The sequence below is a fragment of the Schistosoma haematobium genome, chromosome ZW, assembly GCF_000699445.3.
Source record: "Schistosoma haematobium chromosome ZW, whole genome shotgun sequence".
NCBI classification, from domain to species: Eukaryota; Metazoa; Platyhelminthes; class Trematoda; order Strigeidida; family Schistosomatidae; genus Schistosoma; species Schistosoma haematobium.
In genome coordinates, this window is record NC_067195.1 from 43,859,584 (window position 1) to 43,880,107 (window position 20,524).

Consider the following 20,524-nt stretch of genomic DNA (forward strand, 5'->3'; position numbering starts at 1 on the left):
CTTTTTGTATTATTAAACATATGATATAAATAATCACTAGTAAAAGTGTTCTACTATTCAATTTATTACTCTTAAGTATACTGAAATCAGATGGTTTTTCCTTCTATCTTAAATAGATTTAAAATGTCTGAGCGGAAATTTTCAAATAATATAAACACTCAGTCAGAATGGTATCTGTGTGTTCAAACACAAATTTTATGAATAGGATCTGTTACTGTGTAGACATTTTTAATGTCTAAATATGATTACTTTTCGTATGATATATTCTGCTGTATATTAATCATTTATTATTATTTTTTGATGGAGTTTTGTTCTCTGAACTGGATGGTTTGGTCGTGGAGCTTTCGTCGTTCTTCTGAACGACATCATCAGCACAAAATTCAGGTAGAAGTGAAGTGTTCGAATTTCTCCACATATGGTTCACAGCTCGTCCAGTAGACCTCGGTGTTGATTGGTTCTTGTTGACCTTAAACCTGTCATTGTCACTGATGATGTTGTTCAGAAGAACGATGAAAACTCCACGACCGAACCATCCAGCTCAGAAAACAAAACTCCATCAAAATCATCCACCTGAGCTACAAATCTGCCTCACCATCTCTTAATCTTTCTTTTTTTGAAGACGTTTATGAAAATTTAATTAGAGATTCCCTGTATATATTAGTTTATTATATTATCTTTAGGATTCAAACTGGAATTGGATGAATTTTCAGTGCTCTATAATGTTTAGCATATGTTCAAATGATATCAACTGGTAATAATAATTATATAACCCTTCGGTAACATGATTATACACAATTAAAGTTATTGCTGTTACTAGACTGTATTAAGGAGAACATTAGATTTTACGGTTCTTAATTCAGAGAGTTCTTAAAAAAATATTTATGTTACCAAATGTTGGATTAAAAAAGTCATAAATGCCACAAAGTAAACTGAAATCATATTAACATCAACCAAACATTTAGTTAAATAGCACTGTGTAAAACAATTTATTTCTCATCATGCTAGATAAATTCAGCAACAAGATGGTGATAATGAAGAAAAACTATACGATTACTGTCTGAAATATCAGTTACTTATTTGAGCAGTTCGCTAGAATTTTATAAATTCCATGTAATTTTCTTATGGACTTGATATAAGTTAAAGAATCACCAAAATAAGTAATCATAGGAAATTATTTTATTATTAAGCAGTGTTTATCAACGTGACGTGACTCATATCATTCAGGCTATTATTTACAATTTATCGGGTACGTCTCTTACTTTGGTCATTTTAAAATGTAACTCAATGCTCATCTAACCAGTGCTTTATTGATTTTCATTGGTCATCCAACTTATCTCAGTCCACCTTCAAATTGATTTTTTAAATTGAAATCATGAACCGATCAATGCTTGACCACTATCAAAAACCTGGAAGAACTGGATAGCCGTTTCGTCCTAGTATGGGACTCATCAACAGTATGCATCCACGATCCCACATGAGGGACTCAAACTAAGGACCTTCGGTTACGCGTATGAACGTTTAAACTTTGGACCACTGATTTAGCGTCCGAATATATTAATGTCAAACTGCAATCAACCAACAACATCGCTTGGCCCTTCGTCCATTGTCTTCGCTGAGTAACCTCCTGGTACTCGAGACAGCTGAATTCTACTGGTCTTGGCTTCTCACAAGGATTCCAGGAATTTCCACTTGAAGCTAGACCAGATGATACTTGTCATTATAGAGTTGTGAAGATTGTTGAGCTTCATTGAAGTTATGAGCTGACCACTGTTAGACCACTAATGAAAAAAACAGATTGTGATGACCCTAAAACTCTGAGTTATGATATTGTTTAGTCATAGATATAAGACGTCTATTTTTCTACTTTTTAAATACCTGTGATTTTAGATCCTTTGCTGGAATGAAATGTTACTGTGTGGCTAATAGTCAGCTGCATCAAGTATTGTTTTGGACAGTGTATCCATGGACTTTAGATTTTTCACATTCGTCAGTCGTTATGCAACTTAATCGTAGTAATTGTAATGATTTTACTTCGATGGGTTCGACAACTACAAAAAATATATATATGCTTTAAATCTTCAAAGTTTATAACACTTTAAAAAGTATTTTGTGAATACTGTTCATTTAGGATGATAATATAGATTTCCTAACACAGTAATCCTTATCCTGCATTTCCAACATCAATTACATTGAACGAATTGGGAAAGGATATATAAATGCCTTAGATATTCGGAGTTTGACAATACCTTTACCTGTAGCACCTTTTCAGTCGAAGAATACCAACCCATTCAAATCAGAGCTCAGAAATGAAGGTACTCGAAGATATATTCTACAGGTCATTAATAAGTCGAGAAACATTTGATCTAAGCTGGCTAGTAGATGTAAGGGATGAGTAGCACGGTGTACCCATTAATGATCTGGTGAGGATGCGTGACTGAGCGCTTTCCGCTAGGGTGCGTTCAGTACAATTATTGAGGTCAGTACCAATGTCGAAGACAAATAGGACTATTTATTTTAGAAATTCATTTACCGCTACAGACAATGCAATAATTTTCTGGTCAGCTAATTTATATATTACAAATAGTTTGCTTTTTTGTATAGTATTCATACTTCAGTATAACCGGTTCATTTTAGCCTTGTGAGATCATAACCAACTAATTATATTGATAATTACGTTATATTATAAAGTGACCAACTTTGAATAATGTAATAAGAAGTCGAAGATTATCAGGACTAAGTGATATATTAGCGCAATACATTTTGAACAATCTAATCACACATATACTTGTTAAGAACATCTATATTTTCCATACTCCCCGTTCGTTTATTTTTTATTCATTGTCATTTTTTCAAATATACGCTTCACCGCCCAATTATCTTAACACTTCGTGTTACGCCATTTTATAATTTTTAATCATTGTTATTTCAGTATTTTTTTAAAGTCTTCGACCTACTTCCTATTACAAAACATTTATTCAAGTATTTTTATTCTTATCCCAACTGGTACACTTGCCATCACACTACTAATTTGTACTTTTCGCTTATTATGTCTAGTTACGTAATCTATTCCACTGTTGTCATTGCTTTAATAGTTTCGTATATGCATATAAACATTACTGTATATTAAAGCTTGATGAAGATCTAATCGATTATATTTGTTGTTCTAAAATAAAAACGACCAATTAGGATCCATCGGTAATTCTAATAGTGTTGATATTTTACTGTGAAAAAAACTGAGCCATATTTAAGAAATTAGTATTATAATTTCGCATTATGTGAAAATTTACGTTCTAAAATTGCTCATTGGTAGGAAAAAGCTCGAATATTCAAATTATTAGCCTGGTTTAACTAAACTACTGTAGGTCGATACGAATGAAAGTAGTGTTTGAACTTAAATTTATTATATTTCATCTTACCTCCCCTATTGCTTTTGATTATTATAACAAAAACAATTTAGACAACTTACTTCATTCACATTAAAATACGTTGCTAACTTATTGATTTTAAACGAGATCATGAACTGATCAATGTTAGACCACCATTGAAAACCTGGAAGCACTGGATATCCGTTTAGTCCAGTCAGTCCATGTCGTCCCATGATATCTTCATACTCTATATTATCCATTCCAACTTCGGCGTTCAGGCCTCCCATCAGCACGGTCACGTCCTTTCCTAATCACTTCTCTATGATCGATTGCAGCCTCTCATAAAACTATTCTTTATCATCATCTTTATTATCGTTGGAAGGTGTATAACGTTGGATAACATTCATTGTGATTCCCCCTTTTTGTTTTGAAGGATGATTTGATGAACCCGGGTTCATGAGATTCCCATCGTACAAGTGCTTTACGTGGTTCTTTGGATAGCCTCAGAACGACTCCTTGAGTGTGTAGAGAACTTTCTTCCTCGTGACCAGAGTACAGTAGCATCTCTTCCGAATCCATCCTTTTCTGTCAAGCTTCGGTCTAATGTGTTGCAACTTATTCTGAGCACCGCCAAGTTGTATCTCCTCATTTTCGTAGCTGTTTGATTGGTCCTCCCATCTACTTACGTTTTCCGAACATTCCATGTACCTATATAAATTGTTGCTCTGGTTGTTAGAGGGGGTATCGGCATTGGGACTTTCGAGGAATCTCAGCTTTCACCATGAGACGTCATAATAATTCTGAATAAAGATCCTTCAAATCCGAGGGCAGAGTTCAAGTAGTGTACATTGTTCAATCTAGTTAGCGTTTTTAGCAAAGTTATTTTCTACAGGATGGCGTTGTTGACTTGATGCATAACCCTTATTTTTTACCTGCGTTTGGGGTCGGTCGTTACCCTGGGAGTGCCCACTACACTGATTACGAATTTTACGAGGCTTCCTATTTACATACACACAACCTTTTATTGTTATCATTCACATTAAGTAATCTAGTTCTATAATCTTTTATTACGTCATCATGTTCATTCCTTGTTCACATGTCCTTACGGAACTAATGCTTTAACAAGATTTTCATATATATATATATATATATATATATATATATATATATGATTATACCTCTTGATTATATATTCGTTAAAGATAGATCCCTTTGTTAAACTTCGTGTTATTAACCCACGTCTTCACAAACATTATAAAAAATTATGGAGTAAAAATGAAATTTAAAATAGGAAGATAAAGATTTCATATGCAATATTTAATGTATGAGCATTATCCCCAGAAGATCTTTCAAAATTTTACATAAAATCTTCTTAAAGACGAATAAAAGTGTTAGCAGAATTGAGGATATAAACACCAGATCACTGATAGGATTAAATGCCGTTCACGTTTTATATAGTCAATCCGTTAAAGTTGAATGCATTAATTATTAGATCTCTACTCAATGGCTGAAAATAAGTCATACTTTTCGCGAGACTCAGTCATTGTAAGTTCGACAGGTTTGTGAAATAATTTGAGAACATCACTGACAAGTCCCACAATAAAAAACGGAACAGCTACAAGATTCAGTGGTTCTTAATTTCCAGTTTTTTTTTTAATTTAAACCAATAGTTCTTGACTAGTCAGATCAACGATGTTGTTCTTATCGTGACCTAAATACTGTTTCGTCCATGACTATTAGTCTTATCATTATTATTGACTGTTATATTAATGATAATAAATGCACTACTGATAAATAAGTTACCACTGTTCCCCCAGATACAATTTGAGTATTACGTACCACTTCATATTAAGAAATAACTTCATTTTAGCATTCTTGTATCAAAAGACCTAGATATACAACCGTGTGGACAGAAATGTAGATGAAAAAAACTACCATTTTTAGGAAGTTCATTACATTTATCTTAACAAAAATATGCCATTAAACAAATTCCAATAGTTCACAAATTATCTCTCATTCAAATAAATTAAAACACATGAACTGGAATCAATAAATAAGACAAAGCCGGTATTGGTAGACAAAAACTGTTCACTCTCTTATCTTAACAGAATACAAATGCATGCACGCGTGAATGATTTCGTACGGGTTATTCAGCTTTTGGTGAAGCAGCATTCTATTTTAAAACAGATAAGAAGAAAAGAAAAGAAATAAGTGTCACACGATATCTGAGTTTGTTGAAAAAATCGTTGGAAAATCTTAATGTAAGCATACATTTAATTGAGATTGATATTTCAAATATTTGGACGAGTTATGAACAGATTCATGCCTGCTATATTCAGTACAAAGAATGTAAATATTTATACAAACAAGCCAACATAGATTCAATACTAGAGGTGTATGATTTAAAAAATATCCATGTTTAGTGATAAGGGAAAAAACTGGCCAATCATATATATAAACTATCTCTTCAATCTCTGATGCCTAACCCTTCAAATAAACAAGTCAGATAACAAACGCTTCTTTAGAGAGTCGACATCTGTAGTTAGTGATTTCACATACAGACAATATGTCTTACTCTATCCATCGTTAATAACGTTTTTTCAACCTAGTTTTGCTCTAGTCATCAATTATCAGCTGCACTCAAATAGCACATCCAACAATCACTGGAGATGACAGAATTTCATATCATCTGCAAGTTATCAAAGATTAATTGAACATTCAAATTCAATGGCGTATATTGTATGATTTCATGATGTGTAAAAAATGACTTGACGTTTTCTCTTATTGTCGACCTTGATCACTGCTAGACACCATCCGTCTCTATCTATAAAACTTGGTATTATTTATTCAAAAAATAAATGTAGACACAAGTATCACGTTTAAAGGGAAGTATTCATCAAGGTGATGGATCTTGTAGTTGTAGAATAACGAATTGTGACAAATATCGAGAAGTTAGTAGGAATTATTTATTAATTTGGTTTTGATAAGTGAACATTCTAGAAAGGAAATCAGATGACGAGAATAATATTTTCTGACATTTTTGACTGATTAGTATAGTAAACATTTTTAAGGTTTTAGTATATTTTCCATAGTTAGGAGGTGATTCTAATCACAAGATGGAGCCAACTGTAGGGCACTAAAGACCTTCACTTCTCGTCACAAAAACACCTTGCTTCACAATTTAGATCTGGTGAAATTTTTGATCTAGTGTCATTATTAATTAGTTTTATCAATAAGTTACTATCTCATCATCAACGTGGCTAACTCTATTTTAAAGTTATTCTCTAGTGACATCATGATTTTAAGTCTGATGATTTTCGCAAAGATGTCGTATAACGTAGTCTTATCAGAATACGTCTATCATTTGATGTTTTCAATATATGCATAATTAATGAATAACTCACATCGTCCGTGCTTAAAAGTGTTTTGACGAATTCATCCAAGGTAATTTTCCCATCATTATCATGATCAAATTTTACCATAAATTTCTGTATATTAAAAATAATAAAGAATGAAAGATACAATAGTTTCAAGTTAAAGAACAGAAAATATATCAATCTAAAGTCATAATTTGTCATAAAAATCTAGATTACTGTAGAACTATATGCTTCATTTTACAGTTCAGTGTATTACAGGAAAAGATTTCTAATGTTGAAATTAGTCTGAGGTCATCAAAATATATTAATTTTATTCATAAAAACGGACTAGTTGTTGGCGGACAATTAACATATGTTTGAAAATAGACACTATAGAAGACAAATTATAATACGTGTGTGCAATGGATTAGTATTTTTCATAAATGTAGATGAGTTTAACTCTACACTTTGCATTTTTTCTTTATCTGATATCCTGTTGTACTATTGCATCAGTTTACGTTTTGATAATTGCATAAGTTTAAAATAGTAATCAGTTCATTAGACGTCCTTAACTTTCTAGAATACTGTCTAGAATCAATGCACTTTGTTGAGTAATTCTAAACTAAACTAAATCAGTTATTAAGTAAAGTTGGTTGGTACTTAGAAATTAGTAATAACATTAATAGCTTAGTTTAACTCTCAATTCTGAATACTTTTAACTCTTAAATAAAGTTTTTTTAATGAAGAAAAATAACAAAAAAAAAATCATCAAGGTTATGTCGATAATGCGATGTCTGTTTAGATGTTTACAGAGAACAATGATACCAAGGTATTTTAAAACAAATGCGAAGATTATAAACTAAAAAGTAATTATGTCTAAACACATTAAAAATGTTTAAAAATATAAATAAAAGAGTCATTAGTACTTAAGTGTTTATTTTTTTACTACGTTGATAGAATTTGCGAGATTTGTATGCGACTTAACACAGTTCTATACGTTAAATAGGATCAGAACATATAAGGGAGTTTATTCAGTGTGAACACTTCAAAAGTTAGTTGTTTCTCATTTATACTACCTGTATTATTTATTAAGTTGTTAGATCCAAAATTAGATAGTATAACAAACTTATAACAGCTATAAAACCATTGGACTCAATCTGTTATGAGGACTCTTCAGCAATATGAACTCACAACCTCACAGACTTCTAAAAGCTTTAGATCCTAAATTGAACAAAATATCTCCGGATCATTTGAGGACAAAACAACTTTAGACATTTCGGTGATTTTATTTTAATGTCACCTAATGATATCTGAGATGACCAAAATCTAACAGTCACGACTTTAAGAAGAGTCCATAAAGTTCCAAGGTATGGGTATAAAAAAACAATATAAAGTCAGCTTATTAATTCTATAATAATAAAAGACGGAAATCTAACTTACAGAAGCTAAGGATTCTGGAAACCCTTGAACTAACAATTCCTCTTTGAATTCCCTCAATGTCACTGAGCCATCTTTATCTTTATCTAATTCTTCGAAACGTTTTTTTAACTCGTCGATCTTTTTCTCCATAGTCGTTTTAAATGGGACTGTTAAAACGTTAAAAAAATTTCGAATTTATTTCAAAGGGACAAATTAGATAAAAGCAATTTAATATTAATATTTATGGTTTACCGAAATAAGTATTAATGAGCAAGTAGGCATGTTAGGTGGTTTCTAACCCATTAAACCAAAAGATTAAGTATTCATCATTTAAGTCATTTAATTCTAGCTCCACAAAATATGTGAATAAGCAATTTATGCAACTTATATTGTTGTCGAGTTACTCCAAGATTGTTTTAATTTATAAATAAAGACTATAATGAATAGGCATCTTCTGAGGTATAAATAATAAACTAACGAACAATTCACAGCTGTTTCATTTAACCATGAAAGTCCTCAGCAGTATGAACTCATGAAACCACTAAATATTTGAGTTATAATAGTCAGCTACTGGCCAGTGGGCTGTTTCAAGTTAAGTTCTCAGGATTCTAGTGTATAATCGTACAGATCAACTGTATCCAGAGTAAGACATTCATCATCATCATGAAATAATTGAGGTTAAAATTAAGAGCCAATAGATAGCGTCTCAGTGGTCTAAGGACCAGACTCTAACCAAGAGGTTTGAATACAACGACTTTTATCCTTAGCGGTATTTAGAGCGGACACTATAGAGAGTTTCAGTGCTAAAATTATAACTCTCAAGTCCTCTCTTCATCTCAACGGCACTCTAAGTGATTTTGCTTTTAGATCATGTCACCTACAATTCATATATGTTTCTTAACGTTGATTAAAAACACTTAATATTATTAAAAAGTTAACTGGATTTTTATCAGGTTACCAGGGTCTAAACAGATATTGACAGTACTATAACCTTGTATAAAAAGTACTGTTCATTTACAACGTTAGGATTTAATTGTTCATAACTTTCTACATGAATGTATATGCTTTGGTTCAGTCAGTATTAGAAAAGCATTTTAAAATGTTGAAGAAGTTTGGATTAAGTGGTAAACTATAAGGAAGATTATAACGAAAACAGATTACGTATAAATAAAACATTTTGTATATTGTCTTTAAAAACGATAATGGAAAACTCCAATAGGTATATCAATGGCTTTTATTTTTAATCGCATTTAATGACGTCTTAAGTAATTAATTTCCAGTGTTTTTAAGACCTCTATTCCGCATATCATTTACTAAACAAAACCATGAATGAAAATAACAACCCCTAAGCGTTTCAACATGAACATGACGTCCAATAAATTAGTGTTTAAGAGTAGGTAGAACAACAAGTGTAAAATCCGTCTAAGACGCTTGAACACACAGATTTGGATCAGGGTAGAAATTATATAGTACTGGAATTAAATGAAAAGATTTTTGCAAACAACGATAATCAACCACAGATCATCATTAGATATATACAACTTAGAGTGGTCCTATTCTTGAAGCTCAAAAGAGAGATGCAATTTTATTATCAATACAACGACATCATGAGCGATCCAGAATGATACAATGGGCTCTAATTTTCATTAAGTGATCTACTACGTAATTGTTAATGATTTTAATAAATTATTTTTACTAACTAATAACTAGAATATTCACATTATATGTCAGTGTCACGAATAAATCACTGTAGATAGAAATAAATATAATAAGAATTTTATCGATTTAACATTCTGTATTTCTAGGGAAATGTAATATAGAGTAGTTTCATAGTATATCAGATAGGCGACATCATACATACAGTAGTATATTTATACACACGTAAGAGGAATGAAAAATTCATTTATCGAGTTCATTTTTATAACAACGAGAATAGTTATTAAAATAAAGCATTCAAACTGAAACAAAGTTTAATGAAAGTCATGTAATTTTGCTATTATCACTAAGTATTGATGGTAGTCAAGCCCATAATATTCAAATGGGTTTATTTCTAAGTCCGCATTATATGCTACATAAAAACGAAATATTTTGATTTGAAATAAATAATTGACTGGAGGAACAATATAAACTTAAGTATCACAAAATTAAGTAACTTAATTTCGTGCTATTTCAATCTTATTCACTATTCAACGTCACATAAGTTAAAGGTGGGAAATGTTGAAGCATCATAGGAAGTATATGTGGTATTTTTTTCTCACAATTTGGCTTAATATTATTTATTTCACATAGTTACATGTTTATACAACGTGACGAGAATCTTCTCTGCTCTCACCACTATTTTTGCTTCATCTTGCTTTCTGTTGACTCTATTTATGAATTTTTTTTCATTAAAGTTTATTGACATTCATCTGGTTGAAGATTTTGGATAAAAAGCCAGTTATCGTTCAATTCCAAATCATTTCATTACTTTTTGGAATGATTACTTTAGACATCTTAAAGAAAATACTACTGTTAATATGAAAATGGTAAATCAGTATGATGAAAAGTGTCATTTTGTACTAGGTTAAGAAAATGAATATTGTTGTTCAATGACTATACAGTGTGATAAATGGGTGGAGGAATACAATTCTGAATAGGTTAATGCTCTAATATGGTCGCTATGGAAGAATAAGAAAAAAAGGTAGTTTCTTTCTATAAAATTAAATTTCTTTACTTCATCTTCACAATACGGTTAACAATCTTCTTCATCCTACTAGTAATCTCATACTGATTTAGTTGGAAAGATTAATTTTTTTATTATGTTAATCGAATGAATCAGTATGTGCTTTTGATTGTTCAAGCAAAATTATACAACCTGAATTGTTTGACACTGACAACTGTAAATTTGATTCCACAGTAAAAATAATCTAAACATTCTTACCGTACTCTTTATTTCAACTGGTTTATAAGATCCAAGGTTATAAGTCAAATGAACAGTGCTTCAATTGAGGTAAATAAACCAAATAATTGAATGAAATCTTAATCAGTGTTAAATTTGATCAATCACTCGATATGTGGTGTAAAAGAAATTTTTAGATGCTTATCATTTATGCATATCAATATCGAGTATATAGTTAAAATAAATTGTTACGTTTTATCAGAGCTAAAAGTTATTTTACATACCACCTTACAAATACTATTAGCTCAAGAAGTTTACTAATTCTGTACAAAAAAAATTAGAGGGTATTAATAGGTTATTGATGTTTTGTCACAAATTTCTCAAAGTATTTCTTTCACACGTTTGAATCAACGCTGAAGTTAAATGAAGAGTACCAGGTAAGGATATTAAATTGTCGGGTTTGATACTGAACTCTCATGAAGTGAATTGGTTGGCCATGCATTACTTATGCCCAACCTCCACCTATCTCGATGGAAGATATTGGCTAGCATTGGAGTAGGCTGGCAGAAAGCTTTGGGTGACCGATGCAAGACATTGCATCAGTCCATGAACTCAGTAACTGTCTGATTGTATCATATAGACCGATTCAGATTACTAGGTTGGGGTCTACGCAACTGTGGTGATCGGGATTTCAGAAGCCCGGTAGTAATGTTCAGGATCTGTCGCAGTGGTGCAGATGCATTCACATTTTGTCTTCCCTTAGATTTTGAGTTCCAAAATTATCTTATACTTTTCAGTTTATTCGCTTAATTCATTACTTCTCATATCATACTGTTTATTTCTATTCTTTTCCACACTTACTATTAATATTAATAATAATATTATTATTAATCTGTGATTTGTCTTGATAGTTTGATCTTGTAGTGCAAATGCGATGTTGCAACTCGAACTGACTTGTGCATGTACTAAGCTTTATGTTAAGTTTTTAACTGGGCAAGCGATTTGTTTTAGGACTTCAACTAATTTTCTCTTGAACTTTAGGTTATTTATTTAATTTTTGTATTCGTTTTCTTCAGAAGTGCATTTCATCAGTAAGAAACATAATAGATGATATACTAAAAAGGAAATCAAATCAACTACACTCGAACAACTGGTAGAATAGGAATATCTCATGTTGAAGGACAGAGGAAAACATAAGAACAAAGTATGTATAGACAACAGATCGAACAAATAAATTATTGGTTATCATAAAAAAGCTCTGACAATCCAGTGTGATTATCTTTAAAAAAACGTTTGCGTTAAATGTTAACGTAAGTTCGCTGTAATCATTCGCCTGAGATAAGACCTAGATTAACTCTGGAAGATTCCCTTCTGACGAGAACTGTGTCTATCAGTTAATCAAAAACTACAATAATGATTGGGCATTTCAACATCAAAACTGTGTCTGTTGTATGTCGAAATGAAATACTTACTAAATTCTCTATTCTTTTCAAGCATTGCTTTTTACTAAAGCAAACTTCTAGGAATTCGTTAAACCATAATCCAACAAAAAACCATAACAGCTAGCAAACGACTGACACTATTGAACAGATGATACGTGCTTACTTTTACTCAAATATTTTTATACTGTTTAAGTGACAATCGAATTATTTTTATTATTGGTCCAGGATATTTGGATGCCAATCTCACACGAAGTTGTTGGTATGTAAGATTGGGTAATTTGAAGGTTACAATTGAGATATCAGACTTTTTCTGGTTTTTAGCGGTAATGGAAAAATCATAATCTCCAAGTAGTATGAAGTCAATAAAAAAACTGCCTTAGTAAATAATGACCAAATGATCACCCTTGAATGGCTTCGAAATAAGTTCCTCACTTTTTTGATATACCACGAGCGATAAGTTAGTTTACTGTCTAAACGTAATGAAGACCACACTAACAAACTGACTGAAATTAAAAATCCGTACCTTAGTGTTGTGATTTATCAGCATGAAAGTCGTATAATCATAATAAACCCAGAGGTCCTGAGTTCGATCCTATATGAGTTTGTTGGGGATTAGACCTAAACGTTTTAAACTAGAACAACTTTACAGAGCCAACTGGCTTTTTAGTTATTTCAAAAACTTGGTGTCATGGTCTAATGAAAATCATTACTATCGACAATGGAAGTCTGAAAAATAATCACAAATAAATGAATAATTTAACAACACTTACATAGATGGATGCGCCTCCCATTTTCTGGCTTATGTATCTTATAGTGAAGCATTTTAGTATACGTAAACTGTTGGTTTATATATACATATATATATATATATATATATATATATATATATATATATATATATATATATATATGACCTAATTAACCTTGTTTTACGCATACTTTCATGGATAAAAATAGGCTTCTATATTACTTTTAAAAAATGCTTTGTTTACTTTATTAATAACCATTATATTTTGTTGCGGTTAATTAGTGTATTGACAAAGATCATGGCTTTATTTTTGTACCATCTCATAAATATAAAACTTAGTGGTTTCATAAATCGTACAGTTAGTGTACATATAAGTTAAATTTACTTCGTATACCGACTAAAATTCACAACAACGACACGTTTGTCTCATTTGAAACTCTTCATTTACATACCTAGTGTTGATGTCCGCACGGTATTTAAATCATGTGTCTACCTCTCAGGTAGCTAAAGCACTACTCAGTAAACAAAGGCTAATTTATTTATCAACATTGTGTGTTTTTCGTTAAGTACTTGTGCTCAGATTTAAATTAGACCCACATAATTTGATTCAATCTATAATTGTTGAAAAGCTGACTAATTTATTTTGAAGTCTGGCTGTTCCAAACATGGGGAATAAATAAGTAATTTAAAGATATTCCATTCTTATTTAATTACAATATCATTTGATTATTCCGCCAAAAAAATAAGTTGACTGGTGCTCTCAGAAAGCCTCACAAGTATTTCTAAAGTAAGCTCTAGATTTACAAAAACATAGATAATAGACAGATTCGGCAGAGTTGCTGCTGTACTCTGGTCACGAGGAAGAAAGTTCTCTACACACTCAAGGAGTCGTTCTGAGGCTATCCAAAGAACCACGTAAAGCACTTGTACGATGGGAATCTCATGAACCCGGGTTCATCAAATCATCCTTCAAAACAAAAAGGGGGAATCACAATGAATGTTATCCAACGTTATACACCTTCCAACGATAATAAAGATGATGATAAAGAATAGTTTTATGAGAGGCTGCAATCGATCATAGAGAAGTGATTAGGAAAGGACGTGACCGTGCTGATGGGAGGCCTGAACGCCGAAGTTGGAATGGATAATATAGAGTATGAAGATATCATGGGACGACATAGACTGACTGGGAGAAAGGGATGGGAATGTTGAGAGATTTGTGAATTCATATGCATTCAACAAAGTGGTTCTATGTAGCACTATATTCTCCCACAAACACATACACAAAACTACATGGGTCTCACCGGACTACACTACACAGAAAAAGATCGATAATATCTGTATCACTAAACAACTCTGTAGGTCAATAGAAGGCGTGAAAACAATGATAGGAGCTGACATAGCTTCGGATCATCACTAGCTGGTGGTTGCCAAGATGAAACTGAAGCTAAAGAAGTATTTGACAACTGCAGAAACAACATTACAAAGGTTTAATACACCCTTCCTTACAGACACTGACAAGCTCAACGAATTCAAGACAGATCTCTACAACAACTTCCAAGCCTCACAAGATCAACTCAGAAAAGAAGAAACCACTATGGAGGACAATTGGGAAAATATCATAAAAGTACTAACTTCAGCATGTCAAAGCACACGCCGAATGCACGGAAACAAATATGTGAAGAGGAGCATTGGAGCTGAAAAGCAGAAATACGCGGAAGACCTAGCAATGACAGCGGAAATGGTTGCAAGAGAAGGAAATGTGAAACAACCATATGACACGACGAAGAAATTAGCAGGGAAATATAGTAAGTCAGAAAGACCGGTCAAGGACAAAGAAGGCAAGACAATCACCGAGATCCAAGGGAAGAGTAACAGATGGGTAGAATACTTCGAGGAACTCTTGAATAGACGGGCCCACTAAATCCACCCAATATCGAAGCAGCACACACAGACCTTCCTATAGATGTCACTTCACCAACGACGGAAGAAATCAGGAAGATCACCAGACAAATCAGCGATTGGGAAGCGGTGGCACATTACCATCTGGAGCACTGAAGTCAAACATAAAAGCAACTGCAATCATGCTCCACTTTTTATTCAGGAAGATTTGGGAGGAAGAACGAGCGCCATTGTCAGACTGTCAAGAAGGTCAGCTCATCATAATACCAAAGAAAGGAGATCTGAGCAAATATGAGAACTACAAGGGCATCACATTACTATCGGTGCTAAGAACGTTTTTAACAGGGTGTTGCTGACCTGGATGAAAGACGCAGCAGACGCCCAACTTCGAGATCAACAGGCTGGATTCCATAAGGATCGGTCTTGCACAGTCCAAATCGCGACACTATGGATCATCGTTGAGTAATCAGTTGAATGGAACTCATGACTGTGCATCAACTTCGTCGACTGTGATAGTGTGGATAGGAGAACATTATGAAAACTTCTTCGACACTATGGAGTACCTGAGAAAATCGTCAACATCATCCGGAATTCATACGATGGACTACAGTGCAAAGTCCTGTATGGAGAACGGCTGACAGACGCATTCCAAGTCAGGACCGGAGTCAGACAAGACTGCTTACTCTTACCCTTCATCTTTATTTTGGTGGTCGAGTGGATTATGAAAACCTTGATATCTGAGGGGGAGCGCGGAATACAATGGACAGCTCAGAACCAATTAGACGATTCGGACTTCATAAATAGCCTGGCCCTTCTGTCCCATACAAACCAACAAATGCATATGAAGACAACATGTGTAGCATCAACCTCCGCATCAGTAAGCCTTGATATACACAAACGAAAAAGCAAAACAGGGAGAATACCAACTCAGTCACACTTGATGGAGAAACTCTGGGAGATGCAGAATCTTTCACATACTTGGTCAGTATCATCGATGAACGAGAAGGGTATGATGCAGACATAAAGACGAGGATTGGCAAAGCAAGGAAAGCATTGCTACAATTGAAGAACATATCGAACTCAAAACTACTTTCAACCAATATCAAAGTCAGAATCTTCAACACGAACGTCAAGACAGTACTGCTGTACGGAGCTGAAATGTGAAGAATTACTACAACCATCATAAAAAAGATACAAGCACTTATAAACAGTTGTCTACACAAGATACTCAATATCCGTTGACCGGATACCATCAGCAACAGCCTACTGTAGGAGAGGACAAACCAGCTTCCATCCGAGGAGAAAAATAGGAAAAGACGCTGGAAGTGGATAGGACATACATTGTGGAAATCATCAAACTGCACCATGAGGCAATCCCTAACTTAGAATCCTGACAGGATAAGTAAAAGGGGAAGACCAAGGAAGACACTACTTTGAGAATTGGAAGCAGATAAGAAGAGGATGAATAGCAACTGGAAATGACTAGAAAGGTTTGACCAGGATAGATTTGGATGGAGAATGCTGGTGGGCAGTATATGCCCATCCACGAGGGGTAACCGGAGTAAGTAAGTTAGACGATTTCCATTAGTTTACTATTATTTTTACCATTACAGTAACTGGTAAAGATTGTCAAAAAACATAAAACAGGAGAAGAAAATTTATCAAGAATTTTATGATGCTTTTACTACTCAGTTGGCCAACAAGTTAAAATCGTACAGAAAAAGAGATTATCTCACTCTTATGAATTAACATTATTCGAATGAAACCATTTAAATTCAGTTCACTAAATTATCATTTAAAATATAGAAAGTTTAATAGTGAAAGTGAGGAAAAGTTTATAAAGCCAATGTAACAGCTAGAACTTATTTTCAAGCATCAAATGAACATCACACATAGAGACAATAGAAATTGACTCTATTACAAGTGACTCATCATTCAAAGAAAGTTAGTAGATGGATAGAAACTTACTAAAAGTAGTCCATATTCACCTCTTTTGTATTATTCTAGCTTTAATCACTCTCACAAAATGTTTCAAAATTTGTTTCCTAAAAACAATTATCTAACCTTTCTTACCTTAGTTATAATGTCTCATCTTAAAAATCACCTTGTTTACCTTATTATTTCATGGAGATCACATTCATTAGCAAGAACTTCAAAAACAAATTTAAGTAACATATCTAATTATAGAACGTCCTCAGTTGTGTTTGGCAAACCTATTTAGTTTTATAATCATAGTATAGTAAATCACTTGGTCTCTTATTATAATCAGTATGAAATAATAATATACTGAAAAGGAATTTTTAATCAGAATTCCAAATCCATAAGTTAAATTATCCGGTTGTTATAAAATTAAACTCTTCACAAAAATAGCAGTTAAACATCAGGCTAATCATAGAGGTGGTCAGTTCTAGGCATCTAACCTCTAACCGTTACTCGGTTGAGAAAATTAAGTCTTTCAAGATCATTAGTAAACCAATAAGTCAGAATTTTCTAAAGGTTAGTCCGATCTCTGTATCTGAAACCCGATTTATTTTTACAAAACAAATTAGTCTTCATTCTTTCTGTAGCTTGGGTGGTGGAATGACATATTGTTTAACTTTTTCCCTCATTTGGTTATTTTGTTACAACATTCTTTTCTATCCATTTATTGTCTACAATTTCATTGTCAACTATTTAAGCCTGTCATTTTATTCGACTACATAACCACCTATTTATATCCCTATACTTATTTGTTCATAACAATGTTGTAGGATATTCTTTTGCCTTTAATATATATTACCTACACTGTGCAGGTGAGTCTCTATACAAAGTTCCAACTAAATTCATTTTTTAAGATCATGAACTGACCAATGTTAGACCACCATTGGAAACGTGGGAGCACTGAACGGCCGTTTCATCCTAGGACGTGAATCCTCAGCAGTACGCATCCACGATTCCGTGCGGGACACATCTAGGACCCTCGGTCCAAATTTTCAATGTTGGTCCAATATTTGTCGGTTCATGATCTCAATTAAAACTCAACAATCTCCACAACACTATACTGAAAAATTCATTTATACAATTTTTCAAAACCCAGCATAATATTTTTCAGGATTATTGTTTTCATCAGAAATTTGAAATCCTACTAATATTCCAAAATCTTAATCAATGTTCCCAGTTGTATAAAAAGAAATTGAAATAGTTCTAATCTAGAACATTGTTTGTCTGATACCTGCAATGTCTAAGATAATATGATGAAACCACTTCTAATTCTCGTGAAATATCTGGTGACACATTTCGAATACAAGCATGTGATATATTTTCAGGATTCAGTTAATGTAAAGCCTCTAAAGTATATTTGTTAGATTATTTTGGTTTTGATTCTGTTCTTAGAAGTATTATGTTAAAAATCATTTAGTACAGAAAATATTCAATCAAAACTAAGTGTATAGGTGTGCTTTTATTTTGTCTGGAAGTAATAGTATACCATATATTGCGTACGTCTTCATTTACTTTATTCGATATACATAATAAACTGTTAGTTATTTTTTACTTCTGTTAAACTTACACTTTCTTCAGTAGCTTTAATGTGTATGTAAACTTGAATATTTCGACTTGAGATCGTTTTTCAATAAATTGTTTTTCATCTAATACCTCATTGTCTTTAGATAATTAACCGTAAATTCCAAATTATAAATTTTACATTTAGGCATAACGAATAGTCAGAAAACTTATTGTTTTACACAAAGCACAACATTTGTTATCTTTCATACTCCAAGTTTTATTTCATTTCTCCTGGTTTCTTTTTGTTGTAGTAATGTCAAGGTGAAGTCTATTTTTAAAGTGGTCTGTTAAGATATTAAGTATTTCCCACATTTCATCAGGCTATTTATCAACAATAATTTGTTTTTGACCGTTATTTGTAAAATTACTGACAAAAGACTATAGGGTGTCTCAAGAGAACTTGAATGCTATAAACAGTATCAGTCTTGCATTTTCAATTTGACTATGAATAAATTAGTAAAAGGATATTTAATCAGTTACACATTATATTTTATCAGACACAAGTTATTCATTTTAATTAAGAACAATTTAAAGCATAACATTCATGAAAATGACTCGTCAATGTAAAATAATTCGCCAAAGTCCAAGTGTACTTTAAACAATCTCCGGTTAGAAATTGAAAGGGTTAAAATGTTTTATATGTGACTGACAATCTAAGATTACGAAATCATAGTCACTATTGTAAAGATATGCTGTTTTACTTTTAATAACAAAGTTTATTTCACCAGCCCATATATGGTGATCTTGTTAGGTTTTTTAAAATCTCATAACTTATTAAAATGTGATATGAACTTGGTTGATTAACACATATTGTCCTAATTATTAATGATATTGGTAAACAAAATATGTAACAATCGTGAAATATTTACTTCACATCAACCACATCATGAAATTATTGAAGTTTATAAATAGACTATCAGTTGATTACAAAGTTACTGATAACTGCTTGATTTAACATGAATATAGATTGATTGGCTGGAATTAGATTTTAAAATATTCTACTGATTAATATGTACATAATGTCTACTGATATAAGACATATTTATGATACAATATATAGTATCAAATTTACTTACTCATTTCTTAGGAAAAGTTGAATGATATGCGTATTCAAGAGCTGACTGTGTTCAGCTTTGTAGTTGTTTTATAATAAGAACTGAATAACTGACTTATTAATTATAACGTTCTGACTGCTTTCCTGAATAAACCACATAAATGTGACTGTGATTAGAAGTGATTCATTGTTTACATTGTTAGTTAGTCTGTGTTCAATACTTAATGAAGTTTACCAATTATAAATACAGTTAAAGTATAATAAATTTAATGTTGGAATCAGATGAATTAAGTGGGTGGACTTATGTTTTTATTTTAACTAATTTTTATGAATTTCTATTTATAGCCGTTTAATACTTGGAGCATATGTGTTACAAAACGAATTTCTTTACATATTGTCAAATTTGTTTAGGTAGTCATAATAATGAATCTAATGAAGTTTGTTTACTGACAGCTCTTGATTAATTTTCGGAAAAGTTTTTAGAAACTGGAGAAATGATTAAAATACTTCGTTTGATGAGATTTCTCTAAAAACTCCTTAGCGAGTTATGCTTAGATAATGAACGGTATTCTTATTGATTTTGTCATGTTTCTAGGCCTTTCTGCAATCCCATAGTCTTAAAAATACCCTTGTTTTTTGTACATGAACTAACCGTAATAGTAAGGCTTCTTTACTACATTTCACCTTATGGTTTCTTGTTAGTCGGTTGAGAGTAGAATATTTGTAGTATTTATAATTCGACAAGGAAACCTATGTATAAGTATTTAAGTATTCAAGTCATCACTGAATATTTTATGAGGGTAATATTCATCAAGAA

The 20,524-nt window shown here is 32.3% G+C and overlaps 1 protein-coding gene across 1 annotated transcript; it reads right to left on the minus strand.

Annotated features, from left to right (window-relative positions):
• Nucleotides 1–5,302: 5,302 nt before the first annotated feature.
• Nucleotides 5,303–19,872, minus strand: MS3_00010394 (uncharacterized protein). Its single transcript, XM_051218764.1, has 4 exons — nucleotides 19,730–19,872; nucleotides 8,162–8,307; nucleotides 6,770–6,853; nucleotides 5,303–5,538 (listed from the first exon to the last, which is right to left on the minus strand). The coding sequence occupies exons 1-4, from the start codon at nucleotides 19,731–19,733 to the stop codon at nucleotides 5,512–5,514; spliced, it is 261 nt and encodes an 86-aa protein (XP_051071556.1). The 5' UTR covers nucleotides 19,734–19,872; the 3' UTR covers nucleotides 5,303–5,511.
• Between the last annotated feature and the right edge of the window lie 652 nt (nucleotides 19,873–20,524).